Below are 26,426 nucleotides of genomic sequence, written 5' to 3' on the forward strand. Positions count from 1 at the left end.
ATGTTTATTAAATAAAAACGAAAGTGCTACAGTGTCAAAATCCAAAAACTTTTTGGATGTCTTACAAACAACGACCAACGAATACTATTCATGGTCTGGTCTGGCCGGACTGAGCTGAGAGCTCGTTGTTCTGAAAACTCAGAGCCAGAATGCCAGAGGATTGAACAATCCTCCAGAATCGCAAGGTCGCTTGTACATCTTACACGCGAGACCTCGTTGCAGCACGCTAGTCCGCAGCTGCCCCTCCTTATTGTACTTGACACCGAACGTGGTCAGGTTAAGAATACGCCGGCGCCGAGGCCGTGGCCGGGGCGGCCATACCATATCTTCAGCACTGTCCAGATGCTCGTCGTCCTTGTGTAAGAGAAGCTCAACGAGGCAGAACTTGCTGTGGCCGCCCATGTAAACGAGCCTGGCACCCAGACGGAGCCGCTCCGGGTAATCCTCGCGGAACAGCGTGTCCTCGCCGATCTTCCAGGACGGCGGAGGTGTAGCGAGCTCACCAGCGGCGACGACGTCGCAGGAGCAGAGGCGGCCGGCGTTGTCTCTCTCGCCGCAGAGGCCGACCCACGCTTCCAGCTCGGCGTCGAAGTAGGCCTGGCCAGCGAACGGCAGCAGCCAGTCGCCGCGGCGTGTCCACTCGAGGCGCTCCGCGTCCAGGGAGAAGGTGCCGGAGCGGTGGCTCCGCCGGGAATCCGCGGACACGAAGAGGGTGCGGCCGTCCGGGTGCAGCGCGTAGCACTTGACCTGGGTGATGTAGAACGGCAGCCGCTGATGCTCGACGGCGGTCCGGGTCCAGGACCACGGCGCCTTGCTGCCGTACGGCGGCTGGTCGCCGAGGTAGAAGGCGTCGACGTCCGTGAACGCGAAGAGCTTGCCGGCAGCGGAGGCAAACAAGGGCAGGCCGAAGTCTTCCCTGCTGTGGGCAGGGGAGGGCCACGGGCAGATCGACAGCGCCAGCGTGCGCGTGTCGAAGGCCGGGATGCCGAGGCTGGCGGCTTCGCCCGGCTGCATGGCCAAGATCTTGGTGCCGTGTGAGACGACCGGGGAAGAGTAGAAGCAGTCGCGCTCGTGCTTGGCTTCTAAGCGGGCGACCGGCGGCTCCGTGAAGCGCGTCGGCGGCGGCTGGTCGGTGCCGGCGGTGTCGTCGTCAGAGTTGAAGTCGTCGACGTCCAGCCTGCGGATGCTGTAGCCCCTCTCCCAGTCGTCAAGCAGCAGGTACAGATGCTTCTTCCGCTCAGGCGCCGGTCGCTTGGCGGTGCCTTGGCAGCCGCGCTCCTCCCAGCCGCGTTGGCGCTTCGCCATATAAGCTGTCTTTCTATCTCCCGTGTGACTCGTATCTCTCTCTCCCCTTCACGAACAAGGCTGCGGCTGTATTTATCGATTGTAAAGAGGGTGAATTCGTATCCGAATCAAATCAAAATCGATACTTATGTAAATAAAAAAAATAAGTTTTATATTTTCCTTTTTTTTAGAATCAAGTTTTTATATTTACCTGGCCTGTAATAATCCTGTAAAGAAAAGAAGCCCGACCGCAGTAAGAACTCGTCGGATCAAAAAGATCGCAAGGCGAAGGGGACCGTGAGTCCGTGACCCGTCCGCACGGATATATCCTGCAATCCTAATTTTTAATACTGTACATCATTATTTTAGAAATAGTGTATGAAAATTTTATTTTTATAAATTTTTTTATTATCTTTTTTCATTAATATAATATCACATCAATACATTTCATGTTTATAAAACTCTAATAAAATTTATTTAAGGCTAGCTTAATGGAGAGCTCGATGTCGTACCGGGCCAAAGGGAAAGCTTGTCGGCCTGTAATAAGTACTGCAGGACTGCCTGCGAGTTCTGCTCTCTCTCTCAAAAAAAAAAACCCTACAAGTACTGCCTGCTTGGAGGATATAACAGGTTTTGTCGACTTTGGGCGCAAGACAGACTTGTTTGCGCAACGTACGTAATTCTATATCTATCAATTTCTTTTGGTTGAAAAAAATCTACCAGTTTCTATTTCTATCTCTAATTTTTTTAACTAGTAGAAATGTATGCGCAACACACACGTCTATCGGAAAAATTCTTCATAATCGAGCAATAGTGATATAACAATCAAACAACCCAGTTCATATTTTGTTTGAGAAACAACAAGTCAGTTAATATATTATATAAGTAAACATAAACCCTAAATAGTTCTATAATTAAGTTGTACATGATCCAATGAGTATAAAATTTTTACTACTGTTCAAGCATATAATAATTAGCCCACAATAAAAATTTTACCGCAATCGGACTATAGAAACTACAGTTATGAATTATTCTAATTAACTATAGAAAATAATAGATCAAAATATATAGCAAAAATTTTGTACTAAAGCATATCATATTATATATTCATTGTGTAGATTTGCTCATGTAGAGTACAACAAAATTAGATTTTTCATTTTACGATTTTCCTATGATTTACTATAATTTTTCAAAGATTTAGCCAAAATAAATAAATAAAAAAGAAAAGGACAAAACCGCCTTTGAAACTGCTTATAACTGGATCAGGAAGGTAAAACACACAGTTTTAAAAGCTGAGGGAGGTGATTTTTCCAGTTTTAGAGTTCAGTGAGGAAAAGTGAACTTTCGCAAACGCTGAAGGAGGAAAAATAAACTTTTTCTAAAAGAAAAAACACACAATCCACAAAGACCAAAATAGGCTTTCCAAGGCCAATTTGTTGCGCAAGCCTATGTATAGGCTTTCGAGGCCTATGTTAGTATAGTTCCATTGTTGAAATTTGACTATGTAGAGACTTATACACTCTTAGGCCTTGTTTAGTTTCCAAAAAATTTTGCAAAATTTTTTAGATTTTCCATCACATCGAATCTTTAGACGCATGCATGGAGTATTAAATATAGACGAAAATAAAAACTAATTACACAATTTGGTCAAAATTGACGAGACGGATCTTTTGATCCTAGTTAGTCCATGATTGGATAATATTTGTCAAATACAAACGAAAGTGTCACTATTCATATTTTGCAAAAAAATTTGGAAGTAAACAAGGCCTTACATTGGGGATTAATATTTAATTCTTTAGAATTGACAGGGGGCGTGTGAACATGTACCCCCACTACCACAAATTATGAGGTCCACTCTCCTACTTGTGAAGATGGTAGACCAGCACATCCACAAATTATGAGGTCCACTCTCCTACTTGTGAAGATAGTAGATCAGCACACCCACAAATTACGAGGTCCACTCTCCTACTTGTGAAGATGATAGACCAACACACCCACCAAATGCAATGTAGGCCACTCATCTAGGCCATGGGCCTTCATGATCGCCCATCAACCTCGTCCGGAGCAACATTGCCCCTAAACCGCATTATGTAGCTGCCTCACCCTCTCGCTCTTCACGCTGAGGTGGGACTAATTCCCGCGCGTCACAGGGTCCTGAGTCCTGAGAGAGAAGCTATAGCATCATTCTGCCATTGGATCCCTCTCGGACGGTTGAGGGGCTTCACACGGCAACCACTCATGTAGCAGGATTGGACTAGGCCAACCAGAAATAGCGCTATATGAGCCCAGCTTGGTTAGTGGCCTTTCTAGTTTATTACCAATCTCTAAACTTTTTTAAGTTGGTTTGGGCCTATCTTTTGCACTCGGAATTTGCTATGACAGGATTGGGACTTGTTCCATGGCAACTCAAATTTTATTCTTCTCTCATTTTCTTCCCCTTGCCCTTTTATTCTTCGCAAATTTTGCTATTGAACATGTCAAGCGATGTCTCTTTCTTGACCGCATCTATTTTCGAGCGATTTCTAAAAAAACACTCTAATTTTTGACAAATTGGTTGGTGGATATTGTGTCTAACAAAATACTTTTATAAAATAGATATAAAATCATATAAGTGTCCCAAAATTATAGCATAAAATCCTCTAGACTCTACATGAATACATGATGAGAACCACATATTAAAATATTGTTTTTGCACCGAGAGTGATTATTTTGTCTCTCTTCATAAATAAACAAAGTTAACTATGGTTATTTTGTTCATGTATTTGTAGGACGCTAAATTTTTTGGAAAAAACACAGAATACGTACATCACCAAATCATGACTATGCTAAAAATATATATCAGCCCAAAATAATATGTTCATAATGGTTCAAACTTAGATCCAGAATGCCAAAGGCTCCATTGATGGCTCTGTGAAATCATGAGGTCGCTTAAACATCATGCAAGCTTGAGCTTGTCGCAGCATGATCTGCAGGATTCCTGTTTTATTGTACTTGAGGCCAAACGTGGTCATGTGGAGCACACGGCAACGCCGAGCTGGGCAGTGGTCACAGAGTTCAATCTTACTAGTAGGGTCATCCTCGTGGAACAGCGACTCAACGAGGCAGAACTTGCTGTCACCCATATGAATAAGCTTGGCGCCCCGATGCAATTCCGACTCCTTGCTGAACATCTTATTCAGGCCGAGCTTCCAAGATGGAGGAGGGTTCGTTAACTCGGCAGCGACCGGTGGCACATCACAGGAACAAAGGTAGCCAGCACTGTCTCTGTCACCGGCAAGGCCGACCCACGCTTCCAACTCGGCATCGTAGTAGGCCTGGCCAGCAAAAGGCAAGATCCAGTCACCATGGTGTGTCCACTGGAGGCTCTCAGCATCAAAGGAGAATGTACATGGCCGATTCTTATCTGTCCGGCTGTGGCCAGCGGACACAAAGAGGGTGCGGCCATCTGGGTGCAGGGCATAACAGGCGATCTGCATGGTATGGAACGGCGGCGGTGGCGAGTTGACTGTGCACCAAGACCATGCGGCGTTGCTTTCGTAAGGCGGCGGATCGGCGAGGTACTCAGTGTGGTCTTCTAGCTAGGAAGGCGAATAGCTTGCCTCCAATGGAGACGAAGAGGGGAATGACATAGTCTGCCCGGCAGGAAGGCCATGGGCAGATGGTCAGGCTCATGGTGTGCGTGTCGAAGGCCGGGATGGCAGGGCTGGCTTCTTTCGCCTTCATGGCAAAGATCTTGGTGCCATGAGAGACGAAGTTCCAGGACCTCACGTGTGGAACTTCTCGATCCGGCCGAGCGGTGGCTCCGTGAACCGCTTTGGCGGTGGCGGCGGCAGGTCAGTGTCGTTGGCACCGGCGCCGGCGTCGAAGGCGTCCACGTCCAGCCTGCGGACGCTGTAGCCCCTTTCCCAGTCGTCCAGCAACAGGTATAGCTGCTGCTTCCGCTCAGGCGCCGGACGTTTGGCGGTGCTGCGGCAGCCGTAGTCCTCCGAGCGTTTGCGCTTCGGCATCCCGTGTCCTTCCCACCTCCCGTCAGTCGTATCGTATGTCTCTCTCTCCCCTTTGGGTACGGCGGTGCGCCGTGCAGGTGATGAACAAGGCGCCAGTGGCCTGTAATTTGTGGATCGTCCGTAAGAGGATGAATTCGATCGTATTCGTATCCGAATCAAAGTCTTATCAGCAATAAAAAGACAAGTGTTTTTTATATTTAAGTATTGGCTTGTAATTATCCTGTAAAGAAGCTCGTCCGCAGTACTCACGCTCGGACTCGGATTAGATATTGCTGATCTGAAGCTTTCATAGCGACTTCATCTGAAGCTTTCGTCTTCGACCAGCAACAGAAAGATGGATCAGTACCAGACACGAGACCGCGAACCATGGGCGGAGCACGTCGAGTTCTGGGCCTCAGGAAGGCCGGACGACGGCAGGACAGGAGCCCATGCTGGTCTCTGATCCTGTGCTCATCACGGGCTTTAAGGGCCCATTAACATGAGACCCATAACCAGCGTAGTCATGCACGTGCACGCAGCAAAGGAAAAAAAAAAAGAGAGAGAGAGAGAGATCGGTCCAATAGGCCATTAGCCACGGAAGAATTGGTGTCCTGCGTCCTCCGTTTGCTGCCTTTTTCCTCCCCTCTTCCGTTCGCCTCGGCTTCTCCGCCAGCCCGAGACCGAGAGCTCGACTCGGTCGTCGCCGCCACTCTACTGCTACTCGCTGCTGCTGCCCTGGTCTTCATCGGACCCTTTGCCGGCGACGAGCACCCACCGCACCAGGTATGCCCCGCCCCCAGCAAAACTGAGCACCCGAATCCAATTTAAGCTATTCTGTATTCGGATCTGATCTAATCAGTAAGCGTACGCATGTATTATGCCTGCTAACTTCACTCTTTTTTTTTTTGGAATTGGAAAAAAAATTTATCGAATGCAGAGCAGAGCGTAGCGAGGGATCCAATGGCGGCGACGGAGGGGCAGTGGCTGCTCATGGCAACGGGGCGGACGCCGACCAACATTGCGGTGATCAAGTACTGGGGGAAGCGGGACGAGGCGCTCATCCTCCCCGTCAACGACAGCATCAGCGTCACGCTCGACCCTGACCACCTCTCCGCCACCACCACCGTCGCCGTCAGCCCCTCATTCCCCTCCGACCGCATGTGGCTCAACGGCAAGGTGTGTAATTGCCACCGCCCTTCCTCTGCTCGCCAATTTGTCTCTGCCGCCGCTTCGTCTGCTCAGTGGTCTATTCATAAGAAGAAAAAAAATAAAAATATTATGTACCTTTAGTTTTTTATGTGGCATTCTGGACGCTGACTAAGTGGCAGATAAAGAATTCTAGTATATAAGACTTGGATTTTACGAAAGCTAGTATAATAAACTTGAAAAGAAGGCTCTCCGGCTTACGTTGGCTTTTGGTTTGTATAATTGAGCAGGAGATCTCGCTGTTAGGAGGAAGGTTTCAGAGCTGCCTCAGAGAGATCAGAAAGCGTGCTCGTGACTTCGAGGATGAGGAGAAGGGCGTCAAGATCAAGAAAGAGGACTGGGGGAAGTTGCATGTTCACATAGCCTCGTACAACAACTTCCCCACTGCTGCTGGTTTGGCCTCTTCGGCTGCTGGCCTTGCTTGTTTCGGTAAAGTCTCTTCTGCTATCATCATAATCTGATTGTCTCCCTCGGTTCTCAAATACAATGAGTTGTCTTGACTTCCGGTTATTCCTGCAATGAATGACCGTTTGTTGGTCAGTTGTATTAGCAAAAACTACCATCTGGAAAACTATTGGCAGCAATTTTACTAGTGTTGCTGCCATGTGCCCAATCTAATTATTTTTTATCAATTTGGAGCCCAAGTTGGAAATTGTTACTGGCAGATGCATCAAAACAACTTATTAGAAACAGATGGAGTATTTTCTAGTTTCTTTTGTCGTCTTGTTCTCCTGTGACTGACATTAAAACATGAAAAAATATTTTTAGGAACAGATGGAGATTGGGAATGTAAGCTTTCCCCCTCTCTATTCACTAAAAAACATGGAAAATAGTACTATTCGAGTATTACTAATTTTTTTGTCCCTGGTATCTTACCCCATTACTATAAGAGCTATTCAGCATTCTTCTCTGGTAGAAAACAGCAGTTCCTTCTTTTATAACTTGAAATTCAGTAGTTCTATTCAAGATTAGATAATGGTTGACAATTTCTTAGTTCCCCATAAAGATTTCTGCATGTTTTTTTCAGCTCATGTATCACCACATAAGCATTTGTTATTGAATATTACTGCAGTTTTCACCCTTGGAAAGCTGATGAATGTGAAAGAAGATTATGGAGAACTTTCTTCAATAGCAAGGTCTGTTCATGTTATTGATAAAAGCATTTTGTTTTTATTCTTGAGATACTGCAAGGACTGTACTCAGTTCGCCAATCTCTGTGCTAATAACTCGTGAGTCTTGCAAATCCATACTTATATTTTCTCAACTTCATTCAGGCAGGGATCTGGGAGTGCATGCCGCAGTATATATGGTGGTTTTGTGAAATGGTGTATGGGAGAAGTGAGTAATCATTTTGACAGAGAGACAACCCTGGTTAAATGCATATCTGGCCTATTCAATAATGACTGAGTGGGGCCTGATTAATTGCTTGCAGAAAGATGATGGAAGCGACAGTATTGCCGTGCAGCTTGCTGATGAAACACATTGGAACGATCTTGTAATTATTATTGCAGTGGTACGTTAACTATGTCCCGCATTACCTCCTGTTATGTGTTGTACGCATCATCTTGTGTTTTCACTGGTTCTGATTCAACATATGGAGTTATGGGATCTCTTAATGTTTTATACTTTTATACCTGTGCCTTCCCCCCATATTGTGCTCTTTCTGATGTCATAAATTGTTGACACGTTCATTTGTGGAATCAGGTCAGTTCAAAGCAGAAAGAAACCAGTAGCACCAGTGGGATGCGAGATAGTGTTGAAACAAGTCCCCTCTTGCAGTACAGGGCCCAGGTGACTGTTTTTTTCATTCTGGAGGACTTGAATTGTTTTGAGCTTTAACTATTTCGAGAAATTTCTAAAAAAGACCACGATTTACTTTCGATTTTGGAATCTTAATATCCTAAGTTTTTTTGGCAATATGATATGTTGGTTTGGCTATTACTTCTTTTCCTGTGATTAACATGCACTGCACTGGTTGCCCATATGTTTCAGACAGTAGTGCCAAGTCGGGTGTTGAAAATGGAAGAGGCTATCAAGAATCGTGACTTTGAATCATTTGCCAAATTAACTTGTGCAGATAGCAACCAGTTTCATGCTGTATGCTTAGACACGAGCCCTCCCATCTTCTACATGAATGACACGTCACACCGGTATATGCTTTTAGCAGAGTGTTGGCTTGGGTTTTATGCTAATGCTGAAATTTGAAGCAATTTTTTTTCTGGTCTCAATCAACCACAGGATAATTAGTCTTGTGGAAAAATGGAACCACTCAGAAGGAACACCACAGGTATTTATATTGCTCTTGAACATCTGTTATCCTTTTTTTAAAAAAAAAACTGTTATTATGTTCGTCAGTTGTGCTACCCTAGTTGCTCAAATAGGACAAAACCGTTGAATAAGATTTGATACAGCAAGCTATCAACTGCACTGGTTAAAACATGTGGCTTGCATCTCTTTATGGAAATATTAACTTCAGAGTGCACCTTGGCAATATCCTTAAGATGTTTGTATAAATAGCCGCAAATTGTATTTCTTCTTTTAGTTTGTCACCTTTTAAGTTTGGATGGTCATCTTCAAAATCATAAGGTGTGAACATATAAAATGTGACCTTATATATTTTGGATGGTCACCTTTTATAAAAGCTTCTGTTGGATGTTATATCTATGAAGTTGTCATCTAAAATTAGAAATACCTAAACCAGTAAACCCAAAAGCAGTTTTTTCCATCCTGGCTCTTTGATGTTGAATCACACTTTGGACTAAATTGTGGTGTCTGTTGTGCATTTTACCCATTCTGCAGTACCACAGTTACTGTGATGTGATAGTGACATCATTTATAAGTGTGGACAGTAGAACTCTAACTTTGGTTGCGAATGCCCAATGGCAGGTTGCTTACACCTTCGATGCTGGGCCTAACGCAGTCCTAATTGCACAAAACCGTAAAACTGCAGCACATCTTCTCCAGAAGCTCTTATACTATTTCCCCCCACAGGATAAGGATTTGAGCAGGTGTGTTTAATATTTTTTTTTCACAATTAAATCTGTTGTCACTGATTGTATTCAGGAGCTCTATGGATGTATCTGATCAACATGATCTTGCAGCTATTTGGTTGGCGATAAATCAATTCTAGGTGATGCTGGAGTGCATTCCATGGAAGATGTGGAAGCTCTTCCACCACCTCCAGAGATGAAGGTACCGGATCTGAAATTCAAGGGTGATGTTAGCTACTTCATCTGCAGCAGGCTTGGGGCTGGTCCAAAGGTCATTGCCGACGAAAGTCAAGCATTGATCGATTCAGTCACCGGACTTCCAAAAGGGGTGTAATTTCAGATTAGATTAAAATAAGGGTTTAAGCCAGAGATTAAAGAAAATGTTAAATACAAGCAATGCTAGATTGCTAGGCTGGGAAATGGACTAACAGATTTCCGAAGATACATTAGGCTTGTGTATTGGTTGGTTTCGTGCTTAGAGCTGGACATATCCTACTCCAATTTGTAAGACAGTATATTGTCATGTATTATACATTTGCGCTGGTGTTCGTTGCTGTTCAATAAAGATATAGTGGAACAGGTTCTCTCCTTTTGTTTTCCTCCCTAGCTTTAGTATTTGTTTAAGCAATTGAGCACGTTAGCTGAGACGCGAGTGGAGAATAACCCTTTTTTAGAGGAAGCGGAGAGTAACCTGTCTGTCTGTTTTTTTAATCTTGTCCGGCTGCTTTTCGCAATGGATGAAAACCCCAAGCCCCCGCCCGCCGAACGGCACGCATCGTACCACCACCAAACCCGGCAAACCAGAGAAGGGAGCCAAGCACAAGAATCTGGGTTTTTTTTTTTTGGCTCATCAGGCTGTCTCCAATAGGAGACCCATTTGTGAACCCAAATCCAAAATGGGTCTCCAACACAATACATATAGTCTCCAACGGAGTACCCATATAGAAGACCTATTTTGGGTATCAGGAGAGGCATAACCCAAATTTGGGTATCCTCTCTCCTTGAGACCTATTTGCAGAGAGTGTTGTCTTTTAGGTCTTGTTGTTGGAGAAGACTAAAAATAGGTATGGAATCTTTTACCTGTAGCGCTACCCAAAGGACAAATAGGTATTGTATTTTGGGTAACAATTGTTGGAGATAGTCACATCTCCAAAGCCCCTCTAGAGATTTTTTTTGTGCTATAGGCGGTGACACATTAAAGTTATTTTGATGAATATATTTGTTATTTTTGAATTAAAAATACGTATTCTAAACACTTTATTTATCCTACAACTTCTAATTCTACACAAATCTTGGAGCTAGAGCTATATGCCCTTAGTGTATACTTGAGCTATATTTCCTGTTGCAAATAGTAGTATATGTAATTTTTTTCCTTCCATTCGGGCATGGTCTATGAGTTCCACACATTAAATATCCATTTAGGTATAGTCTGCGAGTTCCACACATTAGATGGATACACAATGTGATTGGTTGTTATCATTCATTGACAAACATGTTTCCTACTAGTTTTTTGGTTTAGATATGTACCATCTTATTTTGCCAAGCTTAAGCTTTTTTTTGAGGTGTTTGCCAAAAAAGAGAGAAATTTCTCTTCTAACCTACATTTGGTGTCAAATGACATATAGTACACTTATTATTAGTCTGACATATTGGTGCATCTCTTGCTACTACATCTATCCATCCATCACCTATCAAAAGGCACAAATTATAAAATGTATCCTAGCAAAATATAATGAGATGATACATAGTTTTTATTTTTTTAACACAACTATGTTTCAATGGCCCTCTGAGGTATTGTTGCAAATAGTAGTATATGTATTTTTTTCCTTCCATTCGGACATGGTCCATGAGTTCCGCACATAAAATGTTTGTTTGGGTATGGTCCGTGAGTTCCACGCATTAGATGGATACACAATAATGATTGGTTGTTATCATTCATTGACAAGTATGTTTCCTACTACTTTTTTGTGTTTAGATATGTACCATCTTATTTTGCCAAGCTCAAAGATTTTTATAGAGGTGCTTGCCAAAGAGAGATAAATTTTTCATCTAATCTACATTTGGTATCAAATGACATGTAATAGATTTACTATCAGCCTAACACATTGGTGTATTTCTTGCTACTGCACCTATCCATCCATCACCTATCAAGAGGCACACATTCTAAAATATATCCTACTATAATATAATGAGATGCTATATAGTTTTCAACACAACCATGTTCCAATGGCCCTCTGAGGTATTGCTGCAAATAGTAGTCTATGTAATCTTTTTCTTCCGTTCGGACATGTGAGTTCCACACATTAAATGTCTGGTTGGGTATGGTCCGTGAGTTCCACGCATTAGATAGATACACAATGGTGATTGATTGTTATCATTCATTAACAAATATGTTTCCTACTACTTTTTTGTGTTTAGATAACCATCTTATTTTGCCAAGCTCAAGGATTTTTATAGAGGTGCTTGCTAAAAAGAGAGAAATTTCTCTTCTAACCTACATTTGGTATCAAATGACATGCACCCATCACCTATCAAAAGGCACAAATTATAAAATGTATCCTAGTAAAATATAATGAGATGCTCCATAGTTTTTAACACAACCATGTTTCAATGTCCCTCCACTGCAACATCGTGCCCTTGATACACACTACCCTCACCTACCTAAAGTTCCAAGTGCTTTGTTTTTTCTAGGGCATTTCATCCTATTCACCAATTGGACCGATACACACTACCCTCATCTCTATTAAATTTCAAGTGCTTTGTTTTTTCTAGAGCATTTCATCCTATTCACCAATTGGACCAACCTCTAGAATACCAAAAATAGGCAATAAGATAGCCCATAGTTTCCAACTCAACTCAATTTTTGTTGACACTAAGCCGTATTTTTGTTAAAAGTATCATGTAACAAAAGTTATATTTCATGTCTTAAAATTAGTTATTTTGCACTATGCAATGCACATTGAAAACATGTTCTAGACTTAAACATGGTCACAAATAGCATGTTTTAAAAATCAATGTAATTTACATTTATATTCTGTAGGTGCACTTAAACCACTATGAGAATCAAATATCGATCATGTTTATAACGATAAATCGGTTCTAGTTTTAGCTATAGACATACAATATACTAATGTAGCCAGTTCAACTGTTGCACATAATTTAAATTTCCAATCAAGGAAGAAAAGACAGCCTTCGGCTGCATGTTTGATGTACAACCGTTGATATGTGATAGTGGTATTGTCACATTGTCTTATGTCTTAGCTACCACACCTATGAAAAAGTGCTCTACAACTAAACATTGTCATAACTAGCTATTCTACAGAAAGTGCTCTACAACTAAACATTGTCACAACTAGCTAGTTTAAAAGTTCGTGGTAATCAATGCTTTCTTTTTAATTAGGAGCGCTAGATATATCTAGTGGTTGAGCATGTTGTTCATTCTATGATAGGTTGGCCCCGTTTTGGGCTTAAACATGCGCTACCACTTTCTATTGTTGGTCATAGAATTTGAATTTGCAAGTAAAGAAGAAAAAGTTGTTTGATAACAACATATTTAGTGTGAAAAATAATCTTGGTCATTAGTACATGACAGAGATGTTGCTGCAGTGTCATGTCATACCACCACATCTATCTGACCAACCTCACACCTCTCTAAAATTCCAAGTGCATTATTCTTTCTTGAACATTTTACACAATTCACCAATCAGACCAACTTCTAGAATCTATATAAAGGACAATGAGATGTCCCATAGTTTTCAACTCAACTCCATTTCGAGTGACACTCATTCGTATTTTCATTAAAAATATCTCATGTCAAAGTTTTATTTTTTGCTCAAAACTAGTTATTTTCTACCATTCAACGCACATTGAAAATATGTTCTGTAGACTTAAAAGTAGTGACTATTAGCATTTTTTTAAAATCATGGTAATTGACATTTATCTTCTATAGGTGCCTTAAAATCACGAGGATAAATAAATGCCAATTACTTCTATTTTTAGCTGTAGACATGCACCATAGTGTTTTAGCCCATTCAACACATGCACATAATTTGAATTTGCAAGCAAGAAAGAAAAGGTTGTCTTCTGACGGCATATTTGATGTGGATATTGATCTCTACCGTTGACATGTGATAGAGGTATTATTGCACTATCTTATCTCTTGGCTACGACACCTAGGAAAAAATATTGTACAACTAAACATTATCTTAACTAACTATTTTAAAAGTTCATAGTAATCAACACTTTATTTTAAATTAGAAGCGCCAGATAATATCTAGTAGCTCAACATGTTCATTCTATGATACATAGGTTCTCGTTCTAGGTTTAAAGATGCTCAACCACTTTTTATTGTAGGTCATAGAATTTAAATTTGCAAGTAAGAAAGAACAAATTGTTTCATAACAACATATTTAGTGTGAAATTGATCTCGGTCATTTGTACATCATAGAGATATTGTTGTAGTGTCATGTCATGCTACCACATACATCTGGCTAACCCCGTCTCTCTAAAATTCCAAGTCCAAGTGCATTGTTTTTTCTCAAACATTTTGTATAATTCACCAATCAGACCAACAACTAAAATCTATACAAAAGTCAAGAGATGACACATAGTTTTCAACTCAACTCCATTTCGAGTGACACTTAGTTGTATTTCCGTTAAAAATATCACATGTCAAAGTTTTATTTCTTGCTCAAAATTAATTATTTTTCACTATCCAACGTACATTGAAAACATGTTCTAGACTTAAAAATAGTCACAACTAGCACATCTTAAAAATCATGGTAATTAATATTTATCTTCCGTAGGTGTCCTAAAATCACGAGAAAGATTAAATACCAATCATGTTTGTAACAACAGATCAGTTCTAATTTTAGATATAGACATGCACCACACTGTTTTGGCCAGTCCAACACTTGCACATAGTTTGAATTTGCAAGCAAGGAAGAAAAAAAAACTTTCTGGCCGCATATTTGATGTGGATGTTGATCTCCACCGTTGATTTGTGATAGAGGTATTGTCTCATTGTCTTATGTCTTGGCTACCACACCTACGAAAAGTATTGTACAACTAAACATTGTTACAACTAACTACTTTAAAAGTTTATGGCAATCAACGCTTTCTACCACATCTATCTAACTAACTCCACCTCTCTAAAATTCCAAGTGTATTGTTCTTTATTGAACATTTCACATAATTCACCAATCAGACTAACTTCTAGAATCTATACAAAGGACAATAAGATGGTCCGTAGTTTCCAACTCAACTCCATTTTGAGTGACACTAATTAGTCATATTTTCGTTAAAAATATCACATGGCAAAATTTTTATTTCTTGCTCAAAACTAGTTATTTTCCACAGTCCAACGTACACTGAAAACATGTTCACAACTAGCATATTTTAAAAATCATAGTAATTAACATTTCCCTTCTGTAGTTGCATGAAATCGTATAAGGAAAATCAAATACTGATCACGTTTAGGCGGAACGGTTCTTATTTTGCCACGTAGCAAGGCTAGGCGTCTGATTTGGGATGGCTGTTGTCTGCCAGATAGCGTTTGGCAGCGTAGTACCATCCAAACACGCCCATGGATTTTGAATTTACCAAGCAACGAAGAAAAGAAAAGACTGCGCCGTAGATGGAGTACGTGATAGATAGAGAGAGGTCTTGGCTACCACACCTACCCCCACCCCTCCTATCTCTCTCTCTCTCTGTCCTCCCTCTAAAAATCCAGAGGCTTCGGCCCCCCTTGTCGAGCCTTTTCGCCCAATTCCCCAATCGGACCAAACCCTAGGAGATCGATCGGAAATTTGGCATGGCAATGTCCGATCTCACAGCCACCATGATCCCAAAGCCAGACGAGGCCGACGACGACGAGTCGGTGGAGATCCGGGAGGTGTGGGCGGACAACCTGGAGGAGGAGTTCGCGCTGATCCGCGACATCGTCGACGAGTTCCCGTTCGTCGCGATGGACACGGAGTTCCCGGGCATCGTCTGCCGGCCCGTCGGCGCCTTCCGCTCCCCCGCCGACTACAACTACGCCACCCTCAAGGCCAACGTTGACATGCTGCACCTCATCCAGCTCGGCCTCACCTTCTCCGGGCCGCGCGGCGAGCTGCCGGCCCTCGGTGCTGGCCGCCGCCGCTGCGTCTGGCAGTTCAACTTCCGCGAGTTCGACGACGCGCGCGACATCTTCGCCTCCGACTCCATCGAGCTGCTCCGTCGCAGCGGCATCGACTTCCGCCGCAACGCCGAGCGCGGCGTCGATGCGCGACGGTTCGCAGAGCTCCTCATGTCCTCCGGCGTCGTGCTCAACGATTCCGTATACTGGGTCACCTTCCACGCAGGATACGACTTCGGCTACCTACTGAAGATTCTCACCTGCAGTAGCCTCCCAGACACACAAGCCGGGTTCTTTAAACTTATGAAGATATATTTCCCGACTGTGTATGACATTAAGCATCTCATGAAGTTCTGCAACAGCCTGCACGGTGGGCTGAACAAGCTCGCCGAGCTACTTGATGTGGAGCGCGTTGGGGAGTCTCATCAGGCTGGGTCCGATAGCCTGGTCACATCCTGTGCATTCTGGAAGCTCAAGGATTCGTTCTTCGCGGGCTCAACAGAAAAATATGCAGGTGTGCTGTACGGGCTCAATGCAGAGAATGGTGTTAGTGCACATTAAGACCCTCTTTGAATTTTTAGCTTTGTGAATGGATTGATTTAGGACAGAAAGGGTGACAACTGTGCAAGAGGGCTCAGTGAAAGATCAAGTCTGTAGGTTAAGTCTGTCTCACTCATTTGGGTGTATTTGGGATGTAGTGTTCTTCGGTTGCTCATTACTGAAATAGTTATTCTCTTTTCTCTTTCAGCTTTGCTTTTGCTCTGAATTTCTCTTCTCTTACAGATTTGCTTTTGCTCTCAATTTCTCTTTTCTCCAAGCAAGATACTAACACTTGATTAAACATAGTAAAAGATGACCTCTGAGAGTTAAGCCACGATACTTACATTGCCACAATTGCAGTACCACACATAGTCCAATTTCATTTTCTTTATCTTCATAGCAAAAGAATTGATATATGCCTTTTTTTTAATATGAGAAGCTGATTGTCTCAAAAGAGTGATAGTGCAATACCAGGTTATATCTAAGAATTTGTGAATATAAACTTGGTGATGCTACACGAGAGGAAATGCAATCCACACTCACGTGGTTATGCCTGAGGATGACTCTCTAAGTTTCCCACAATAAAGAAATAACGATACTATACTTCAGGAGACTAATACTTCATAATCCATTATCTATCCTTAGAGTAAGCACATTACCCATTTCATTTTACAGCTGCACTTTTTTCGAGATACAGGATTCTGAATGTGTCTTGGTTGAGAACTTCTAGTTTCAGTAATTATGTATGGAAAGGCACTTTCTACTTTCCAGTATTCTTCCATATGAGATGGAGCTAACATAATTCGGTAAAATCCCCAATAGCAACTTGGAAAGCTCATCACTTGATTGTTGCTTACGACATGTTTCTTTCTTGTTTGCTAAGGGCTTGTAGAATCTATTTATGAAATCTGACCTTCTGCCGGTCAGCAATTGACTGTTGGAGTTCTTGTCTATGTAAGTGTATCTTTGCATGAGGATAATTACATATAGCATTGTTTGAGGTTGAAATATTTGAGTAATTTAGAGTTTAACACCCCCCCCCACCCCCCTCCCTCTTGCAAAATTGAGGGGGTTTTAGTTATGTTCTAAGGCAAACTTCTCTAACTTTGACCAAGCGTATAGAAACATGCAGTCATGCACCATCTACAACATCAAATTTAGTTTTTTTGTTATACCCACCATGAAAATGTATAGACACTATTTATTTGGTATTGTAATTGTAAGTGCTGATATATTTTTGTATAAACTTGGTTAAAAATAGAGAAGTTTGGCTTTTGACAAAACTAATACATCCTACATTTTAGAATGGATGGAGTATTATATATGTTTTTAGAATTATTGTTCTTTCTAACTACGCACTGAACATTCAGCACCTTATTTTCTTCTTGGTCACTTTTCTCCATGATACACAGTGGATCCAAAAAAAGTGTCCTGAGCCTGAAATATTTATTGATGCTGATGCAAGTTTACTTGTTCTTCAGAAACTCACTTGGATATGCTGTTGTGGTACTTATTGATTGTGTCCTCCCTTTTCACCCGGTTGTTAGCCTGTTTACTGCTCATGTTTCATATCGTTGTAGATTCTGGTAGATGGTACTGTGGACAAAATAGTCTGATTCATTTGCCTGATTACTTTTACATCTGCCTCTTAAACATTTCATAACCCAGTATATTATCGCCCGTCGACAAAATAGGTTCAACTTGAATTAGCCTGCATCTGGTCCAGGGCTGGTGGCCGTTATAGCTGGAACTTTCTTTTTTTTTTTTTGGGAGAGGGGGGGGGGGGGGGGGGGGGGCGCTAGCCTGAGCTCTTTATGTTAGTTATCATCTATTATTGAATTCTTGATTCTTGTTGCGGCTGATATTGTTCACCTTACCTATTGCCTTTTGCCTATTTACGATTCCCTTGGATCTTGTAAAGGTTACTAGTGACGCTGTATAAGGCAGAGCAAGGTTTGGTATTACACCAGATTTGTAAAACCTCCGTATATTAATGGCTTGAGCAAGTAATGTATCGATGTTAAGCTTTCTATAAAACATGAAAAAGGTATCAACGTTGATCTCCAAATAACATCACTCAAAAATGGAAACAAAAGGCTGCGTTCTCTGGCTCATCTATTTGCTAATTACACACTAACTCTTAATTTGTTGTAAAAGTGTTTCTGAGAATAAAACAAAAATTTGCAATTCACATTGTTCAAACCCACTGCCAAGCAAGTATTTGGGGACTGGTCAGTGGGAAATTCTCCCAGAACAGCTCATTTTATTTAAGGAACGAATAAGCAAGCTATGTGCTTGCATCATAAAACTGGTTGTGATACTAATTACATGTGATGACTGGGGAATATCGATTCAGGTTAGATTAAGTTCTGAAAGTCCAAAGGTTCAAGTTCTGAATGTCAAATGATATCAGCATCCAAAGAATCTTGTGTGCTGGTTCAGGTCATCAGGTGATACACTGATACCTTCCAGTTCCACATTTTCCAAATACACTGTAAGATTCCAAGGAGCTGTTGTGGTTCAGGTTTGCAGAACTGCAGCAACACCAAACAGGGACTCCAGGAGGGCTTTTCTGCATCTAATTCTAATTTGCAGGTTCAACTTGACGCTCTTCACTTTGCAGCTCTAATTGACAGTCAAATGGATGCTGATATCATTTGACTGGTGATTGCCTATTCCAGCTAACGACTATCCATTGCATGTGATATCTATCTTGCTAGCAAGTATGATCAACCGGTCCATTTCTTCGTCCGTAACAATCTGATCTTTTGCAATCATCTCAAGGATATTCGGTGGCACAATGTCAGCATTTATATATGCTCGAATCAATGACTTGTAAAGGGGCAAGCTTGTCAAATTAAATCTCTGGAGAACCTTAATGTATCGGTATGCATCATCGGCACTTCCTTGCTCCTCGAAATGTTTGCCAATGGCCTCCATCAGTTCAAGTGGAGGTCTCCAATGGCAACTCTTCAACAGAGACAAACCTTTCTTCATGCAACCCACAGCTTTGTCCATCTGCCTACTCTGAACATAACCCTCCATCAATATCTCCCATGTCTTGTAATTTGGACGTGCTCCTTTCTCTAGCATGTGGAGGTGGAGCCTCTCAGCCTTTTCAATCCACCTATTCCTCACATAAGCACCAAGAAGAACATTTGAAACCCGCACATCATGCTTCCTGCACCCTGCTTCCCAGCTTCCAAAGATCCACTCGGCCTGGCTGATGTCCCCAACTTTTATTGAACATAACATAGCAGTCATGTAGTTTGCAGCAGGGATTCTTCCTGGCACACTTTTACTAGCCTCCCATAATCTCATAACTCCGTCACTGTCATTCAGAGCCGCATAACATGTCATTACAAAAGAGTATCCTAAGCGTCCTGTCGGTGACAGTTTTGTTTCAGCTTTCCTAAGGCAAGCTTGCGCTTTAGTGTTCAGCCCATTCTTCCTGAAAATGTTGGCTAATGTGCAGTATGTGCTCCAACCAACCTCGACCGTCTCATCATTCAACATCTCCTGGAACACTGATTGTACCGGGGCAACACCAGAGACTTCAGCACAAACATTCATCCAAAGGTTGTAGGAGAGAACATTTCTGGGAATGTTGTTCCGTTTCATGAGGTCAATTACACTAAGGGCCTTCTCATACTGAAAGGTTGCAATATAGAGCTTCATGATTTCATTGAAAGAGTGAGGATCAACGGGCAACCCACAACTCTGCAACTGAGCCATGAAGGTTTCAGCCTTCTGTACATTTCTTTCTGTAACATAGCAATGGAGGAGAGGGAACGATGCAGCTTGTCTGGCAGCAGGGCTCTGTAGTTTGTTGTAGTATTCCTCGGCTTGAGAAGTACCGTAAGCTTTAGCAATCAAGTCCAGTCTTGCTGCATGATCCCAGGACGACAGTAGAACGGAATTGCATGATTCCATCCAAGAGAAAATCTGCAGCACAATGTAACTTGTTTAGCCGGTGTACCCTGTAATATGCTACGGAATATCCTATACCAATGCTGTCAATAACATAAGAGACAAGCTGCTAAACCCTCGTATCCCAAGCTTCAGGGTCATGATCGAACATAAGAAATAGGTGCCCCTTGCTATCAACTCTTTAACGAATCAGTACCACATGATTTGCAATGAAAAAATAGAAATAACAAATCGAATTTATTGCTTGTATGTGTGTAACAAATCAGCTCAGCTCAGAGAGAGAGAGAGAGAGAGAGAGAGAGAGAGAGGACCCTCTAGATCAGACTACACTTGCGATCTGGCAATGCGAAGGCCAAGAATACAAAAATGATTCCAATCGTCTATAGCAAGGGACAGCAATAGTGTCACTGAACTCCCACTGGGGGGCGGAAACCCATCTAGATCAGACTACACTTGCGATCTAGCAATGCGAAGGCCAAGAATACAAAAATGATTCCAATTGTCTATAGCAAGGGGCAGCAATAGTGTCACTGAACTCCCACTTGGGGGCGGAAACCCCTCCAGATCAGACTACACTTGCGATCTGGCAATGCGAAGGCCAAGAATACAAAAATGATTCCAATTGTCTATAGCAAAGGGCAGCAATAGCGTCACTGAACTAGCACTCATCGTTTGTTTTATTAGATTAAGATCATCAATTCAAATGATACAGTAATAATCAGTGCGTCGACAAAAACCAGAACCACGAGAACCCCAAAGTTCCACTACTCACCTCGAGGGCGTGCTCGTAGCGGCGCGCGCGCCGGAGCATCGCGATTGCGCGCCGGAGCTCCGGCTGCGAGATGTGGACGCTCTCCCGGGCCCATCTGTCGATGGCAGCCGCGGCGGCCCCGCGCGGCGAGCGTAAGTGGAGCCGGAGCAGGTGCCGCGAGAGGAGGCTACTCTCGTCCTCGCGGACCCGGCCGGCCGCGAGAGGCGCGGAGAGGGTCGAGGAGGAGAAGGCGGAGGAGAGGAGGAGGGGCTTAGGGTTTGATGGCGTGCGGGAGGCGAGGTCGAGGCGGCGGAGGACGGCGAGGCGCGAGCGCGCGGCAGCGGCCATCGCCCGTGGGCCTGGTTTGTCGTGGACTCGCGGGCTTTTTGCCTTGTGTGGCAGTCAGGTCGAGTTGGCTTGGGTTCGGTTCGGCAGCAGCTGAGCATCAAATTCAAATCTCCCAATTTGTTTTGAACTTTTGAATTTTGTTTACATGAAATACGTGTCATTACTCAAACAGTCTGGGCTATCGATGTGTTGGCACTCAAATTGGACCCAAGCTGTTTTAGAATCAACCCATTCCAGATTTAGCTCAATCCCAAAAAAAAAACTCTAAAAAAGATATCAAATTGTACCAAATTGGTTTTTAATGGGATAAAATCACCCTTGCTCCACATAAAATATAGGGTACATTGTTGATTGAGGTGTCCAACAACGCAATCGATCTTTTATCAATCTACTATATATACTCTCCTTTTACCGTTTATTATTATCTCTTTGGATTTGGATTCCCAACTAGCGTTGAATCGGCCTGCTAGTTGGCCTCGTCATTGAAACAATGAAACCTCACTCCACTGCATATTTCAGCCTTATCGATCTACTAGTTGGCCTTGCCATTTAGACCTCCTACACTGCGTGTTTCAACCGTTGCGGCTCTGACGATATAGCCTCTGCTGATGTCTAACGAAATTCGCATCAACTCCAGCTCGATTTAGCAAATGGACATTACCTTCGAGAATCCAGATATCTTACTGCTAGCACATTACATACAGAACAACCTAGTAGTTACAGTATTTTCTTGGCTGTGAGCAGCATAGATAGGCGCACAGCTACAATTTCACCTAAGATTAACACTAGTTGCACAGCAGACAATGAGAGATGAACGCAGATGCAGATATGTGGAAGGTGGCGGTCATATGCAGGCACCCAGGGAGTAGAAGTCGCATCCAAGGTCATCGCTGAAGGAAGCATCGTCCTTCTCCTGCACGGGGATCAGCACTGCTGTTAGATGAAATGTTGGAGAGAAAAAAAAAAGGTTTGTAGGTACTCAGTCCTTTCGTCAGAAGACGAAGTGACGAACCCTGCACAAACTAGTAGTGAAGCAAGAGCCTCCTTACCACTTTGATTATAGAGTTTAGGAGGCCATCGAAGCTGCAGCTGCTAGAGCTAAGCTCACTGTGGACCTTAGGGAAGCTCAAATCTGACGCGCTCTTTGGAGTTGGTGTGTCTCCGGAGGTAAACATGTCGATCCTCGTCTGTGGAGCAGCTGCTGTAGTCTGTCCAACCATTGTGCCACCAAGGTTTCCGTTATTCAGTCTTTGGCTCATGGGATGATGACTTCCAACAAGATTCGATGGTTGAGAGGTCGGCAAACAACTCCATATTAGCTTGGAATTTAACAGATTGTCTGTGTTCCCTCCATCCATGCTTTGTCTCAAATTGCTTCCACCACCAAAATTCAAGTATTTTTGGTTTGGCACAGTGTCTGGAGACAAAAGTATCACACTACCAAAAGAGCTAGCTCCCACATTGTTGTCTCTTGCTACCCTGAGATCATTGGAGGGGCAAATATTTGTACCTACAGAGGATGTAGCACCCAACTCAGCTACGCCGTTACTGCAAAGCGAGCCATTCATTGGCGATGCACTGATAGAAAAGGCAGACAATGGAACAACATTCTGCTGGGATGCACAAGAATCCATCAAACTGGAGGAAACTCCAACAGTGCCTTCAAGACGATCTGAACTTGCAGATGAACAAGGCTGGATAACAACTTTGTCTTGTCTACATTCAACGAGGCCTTGCTGCAGCAAATGACTGTTTGTGACACTTTGGAGTGTGCCGGGCACACCATTATTAGCCTGGCCACTCACAGAAAGGATAGTAGATAGATCATCAGTTTCTTCATGTATCCACTTTTGTGGCAGCTGGACCTGCCCAACTGAAGTAGTCAAACCTTGTGCCAGATTTCCTTGTCGGCTACTAGTACCTGGTAAGCTAAGGTGATATTTATTTGGATCGCTAATGGAATGACTTATTGTGGAATTGCTTGCAATCTGAATTGGCCTGGAAGCAGACATCCCTTGGAGCGCAAATGATGTTGGGCTATTTCTATTTAACAACCCCTGTGGAGTAAAAGATGGCAGAGCTGCTGAAGAGGCAAAAGATTGATAACCCTGGAGTCCTTCAAATGCACCCATCCGCATAAAGGGGTCATTGCCTCCGAAAGCAGCAACAATGCTAGCCTGTTGCGATGCCACAGCACTTAGCCGTTTAAGATAGAGTCTATACTTCTGCATGGCACACAAAGCAAACAATTTATATGGTCAGCTACAATTTAGTTTGTTTTGGCATTGGATATGTACAGTAACAAGAGGGCCAATTGTGCATAAAGATATGCTTGCTGAGTCCTTTTCAGCTTCACTATGTATGCAAGATGTAGTCCAAATCAAAATGTTACATGATAAACTGAAAATACAGTTATGGAACAAACTACGTGTCCTTTCTTCCACATTTATAAGATTGATCAGCAAAAACCAAAGAACTTTATTAAATATATGCCTTTGTCATGAATCCCCACTGTATAATATGCCTAAAACATGTACGTATTGCTTAATCAGGGTAGTGAGGCGGCTAAACTGAACAAAGTGGGGTTAAGTCCATAAGCGCCTTGCCTGCAGGTGACTTGCAACATTTTCCCTGGTGAGTCTCTCAACATTCATGAGCTCAAGTATTCTTTTTGGCACAGCTTCTGCATCAACAGAAATGATTAGGTTGTAGAATGATGGTAAATAAGTTAACAGCAGCAAAGCTGAAAAAAGAACAGCAGGTGGCAGTGGGACTCACTGTCAATTCCTAGCTGATTGACAGCAGCAACAAATTTTCGGTGTAGTTCAACTGACCAAACAACCCTTGGTTTCTTTGGAGCTGAAGGATCATCGTTCTCTTGGCCATTACTCTCTTCTCCTTCATCTTCCTCTTCACTATGATATTCCTTCCTCTTCTTGCTGGACCTCCCACTTTGGTCAGGTGTCCCACCTGTAATTTGGCTGTGTACATGATCAAAATCTGCATTTGATGGCCTGGTGCACTCCTCATAGCCATCAATGTTAGCACGCTCACAGTTACTGAATTTCCTCCTAACAACATGCTGCCAGATATTCCTAAGCTCTTCCAGCCGAACAGGTTTTAAGAGATAGTCACAGGCGCCATGAGTTATCCCCTTCATTACAGTTTTTGTCTCTCCATTCACCGATAACACTGCATGGATAATGACTGGTTAGCATTCAAAGTTTTTGCATTCCTCTAATACAAGCTTAAGATTTGCTGTATGGCATGGATGCTTTGCAGATGGTTTATCATTAAATAAAAGCTGCATATTACTATCGACAACAGTGAGAGTCCGGCACCAGTAAGTAAGATATAGCATTTTGGACTTACTAATGACAGGGAGGTCCATTTCGAGCCCCACAAGCTCCAGAAGCTTAAAGCCATCCATGTCTGGCATGTGCACATCACTGATAACAAGATCAAACAAGTCCCTGTTTTGCCTCAGCATCCTCAAGGCGACAACAGCCTGATTCGTCGTTGTAACTGCAAATATGAAACAATCCGTCTTACAGGTGAGTAGCTATAGTGAAAGCCAGAATAAGCATTTTGTACATACTGCATGAGAAACTACGTAACTACTTTTTGTAGTAAAAGCTCCAAAAAATGCAGCATTCACAGTTACATGGTGATAGTGAGGTCATTAATTCAGGGCCTAACTATTTTGATCATTTGATTTGATGTAAACAAATCTGTAGCAGCGGAAGAATTTATGCATGACAAGTACATACATAGTATATACCTATAAAAGCTAGTACAACACAATTACACAAACAACATATTTTTATTTTATTTTTTTAGCATCTACTTCCTTCATTCCAATTTATAAGTCATTTCAAAAATCTTGGAGAGTCAAAGCATTTCAAATTTGACCAACATTACAGAAAAAAATAGAAAGATTTATAACATCAAATATATATTACTATAAAAATATAACTAATGAATAACCTAATGATACTTATATGGTATCATAAATGTTATTATGTTATCATATAAATTTGGTCAAACGTGAGATACTTCGACTCTCCAATATTCTTGCAGTGACTTGTAATTTGGGATGGAGAGAGTACTCTGAAAGCAGATAATTCGGCAAAATCCAGGAAAAGAGAAATCTAACTACACTACACTGAACCAGAGATATACTAACAGGCCACAGAATGAAAATGACAGCGCTGCCGCGCTGTGGCGCAGAAATTCTTACCACGATACTGACAGCGGCGCAGGAGGTTCTCAAGCACCTTGAGGCACACGGGGTCGTCGTCCACGGCGAGAACCCGCATGCCGACGGGGAACTGGTCCCTGACCCTCCCCACGGCAGCATTTCTCTCCTCTGGCCTCATCGGAACGGGAGAGAGCCAGAGCCTCTCAATCTCGACCCGATCGATTCACGGCAAGAAACCAAACCGGCGCAAGAACACGCTGCAGTTGGTGCTCCCAGCAGAGCAGAGAACCAGCAGCCGCTGAGCCGAGAAGCAAATTAAGCCAACAGGAGAAACCTGTGGTTGGCACGCACCAATCCTATCAAGAAATTGGGCTCCTAGCTAGCAGTAGCGGCACCACCAGCCGGCACCACCCCGCACAAGGAGCGAGATGTGGACAGCAGGGAGGAAAATGGAGATGGCTTGATGAAGGCCTCCCGATCCCCAGCAAGGAAAAGGGATGTGGGGAGGGGAAGGCAAGCAGAACCAACCTACTGCTGCTCAACTGCAGCTGAAAAGAGGAAAAGGAGGGGGTGGCGACTGGCGAGCCGGGGATGATGGAAGGGAGAGGAGAGGAAAGCAAGCGGCCGGTGGATTTGGACGAGGGAGAGAGCGGCGAGGGTGGGGATGCAGCGGCAGGGTCACGACCAAACCCACCACCACCCCATCATTATTGGAGCAAAGATGTGGGAAAGCAAAAGGAGGAGGAGGAGGATAGGGAGTTGGAGGCGGCCGGCTTGGATGGATGGAGATGGAGATGGAGATGGAGGCCAAAACAAAAGAGATGTGCAGGGAAAGCAAGCAAAGGAGCTGAAAAGCAGGCAGAGATGGCGACTGTTGCAGATGAACCAAGCCACCTCTGTCTCTGACTCTCTCACTCTCTCTTTCCCACCCCCACACCAAGCAAGCTCGCAGCAGCCACTACAGTCCACACCAGCTCCCCCCTCCGTCTCTTCTCCAACGGCACTGCTCACGGTCACGGCATGGTGCATGGAATTGGAACGCGAGGGACTGGTAGTAGCTTTTGGTTCCTGT

At 43.1% G+C, this 26,426-nt stretch overlaps 4 protein-coding genes across 4 annotated transcripts; 2 read left to right on the forward strand and 2 right to left on the reverse strand.

The window, feature by feature from the left end:
• On the forward strand, positions 5,870 to 10,055 carry LOC8083094 (diphosphomevalonate decarboxylase MVD2, peroxisomal). The gene is made up of 11 exons (XM_002452935.2): positions 5,870 to 6,053; positions 6,208 to 6,446; positions 6,707 to 6,905; positions 7,549 to 7,612; positions 7,751 to 7,814; positions 7,909 to 7,989; positions 8,181 to 8,267; positions 8,469 to 8,626; positions 8,715 to 8,763; positions 9,363 to 9,484; positions 9,578 to 10,055. Exons 2-11 carry the CDS (start codon positions 6,231 to 6,233, stop codon positions 9,798 to 9,800), a joined length of 1,263 nt encoding a protein of 420 aa, XP_002452980.1. The 5' UTR covers positions 5,870 to 6,053; positions 6,208 to 6,230; the 3' UTR covers positions 9,801 to 10,055.
• LOC8056387 (probable CCR4-associated factor 1 homolog 7) lies at positions 15,092 to 16,341 on the forward strand. The gene has a single exon (XM_002452936.2). The coding sequence runs from the start codon at positions 15,279 to 15,281 to the stop codon at positions 16,143 to 16,145; it is 867 nt and encodes a 288-aa protein (XP_002452981.1). The 5' UTR covers positions 15,092 to 15,278; the 3' UTR covers positions 16,146 to 16,341.
• Positions 18,265 to 21,199, reverse strand: LOC8056388 (pentatricopeptide repeat-containing protein At5g27460). The gene is made up of 2 exons (XM_002454662.2): positions 20,827 to 21,199; positions 18,265 to 20,069 (listed from the first exon to the last, which is right to left on the reverse strand). Exons 1-2 carry the CDS (start codon positions 21,151 to 21,153, stop codon positions 18,813 to 18,815), a joined length of 1,584 nt encoding a protein of 527 aa, XP_002454707.1. The 5' UTR covers positions 21,154 to 21,199; the 3' UTR covers positions 18,265 to 18,812.
• On the reverse strand, positions 21,765 to 26,426 carry LOC8084640 (two-component response regulator ORR23). Its single transcript, XM_002454663.2, has 6 exons — positions 25,394 to 26,426; positions 24,526 to 24,678; positions 23,932 to 24,345; positions 23,760 to 23,836; positions 22,203 to 23,378; positions 21,765 to 22,066 (listed from the first exon to the last, which is right to left on the reverse strand). Exons 1-6 carry the CDS (start codon positions 25,530 to 25,532, stop codon positions 21,998 to 22,000), a joined length of 2,028 nt encoding a protein of 675 aa, XP_002454708.1. The 5' UTR covers positions 25,533 to 26,426; the 3' UTR covers positions 21,765 to 21,997.

This window comes from Sorghum bicolor, chromosome 4 (genome assembly GCF_000003195.3).
Source record: "Sorghum bicolor cultivar BTx623 chromosome 4, Sorghum_bicolor_NCBIv3, whole genome shotgun sequence".
In the NCBI taxonomy this organism is placed as follows: Eukaryota; Viridiplantae; Streptophyta; class Magnoliopsida; order Poales; family Poaceae; genus Sorghum; species Sorghum bicolor.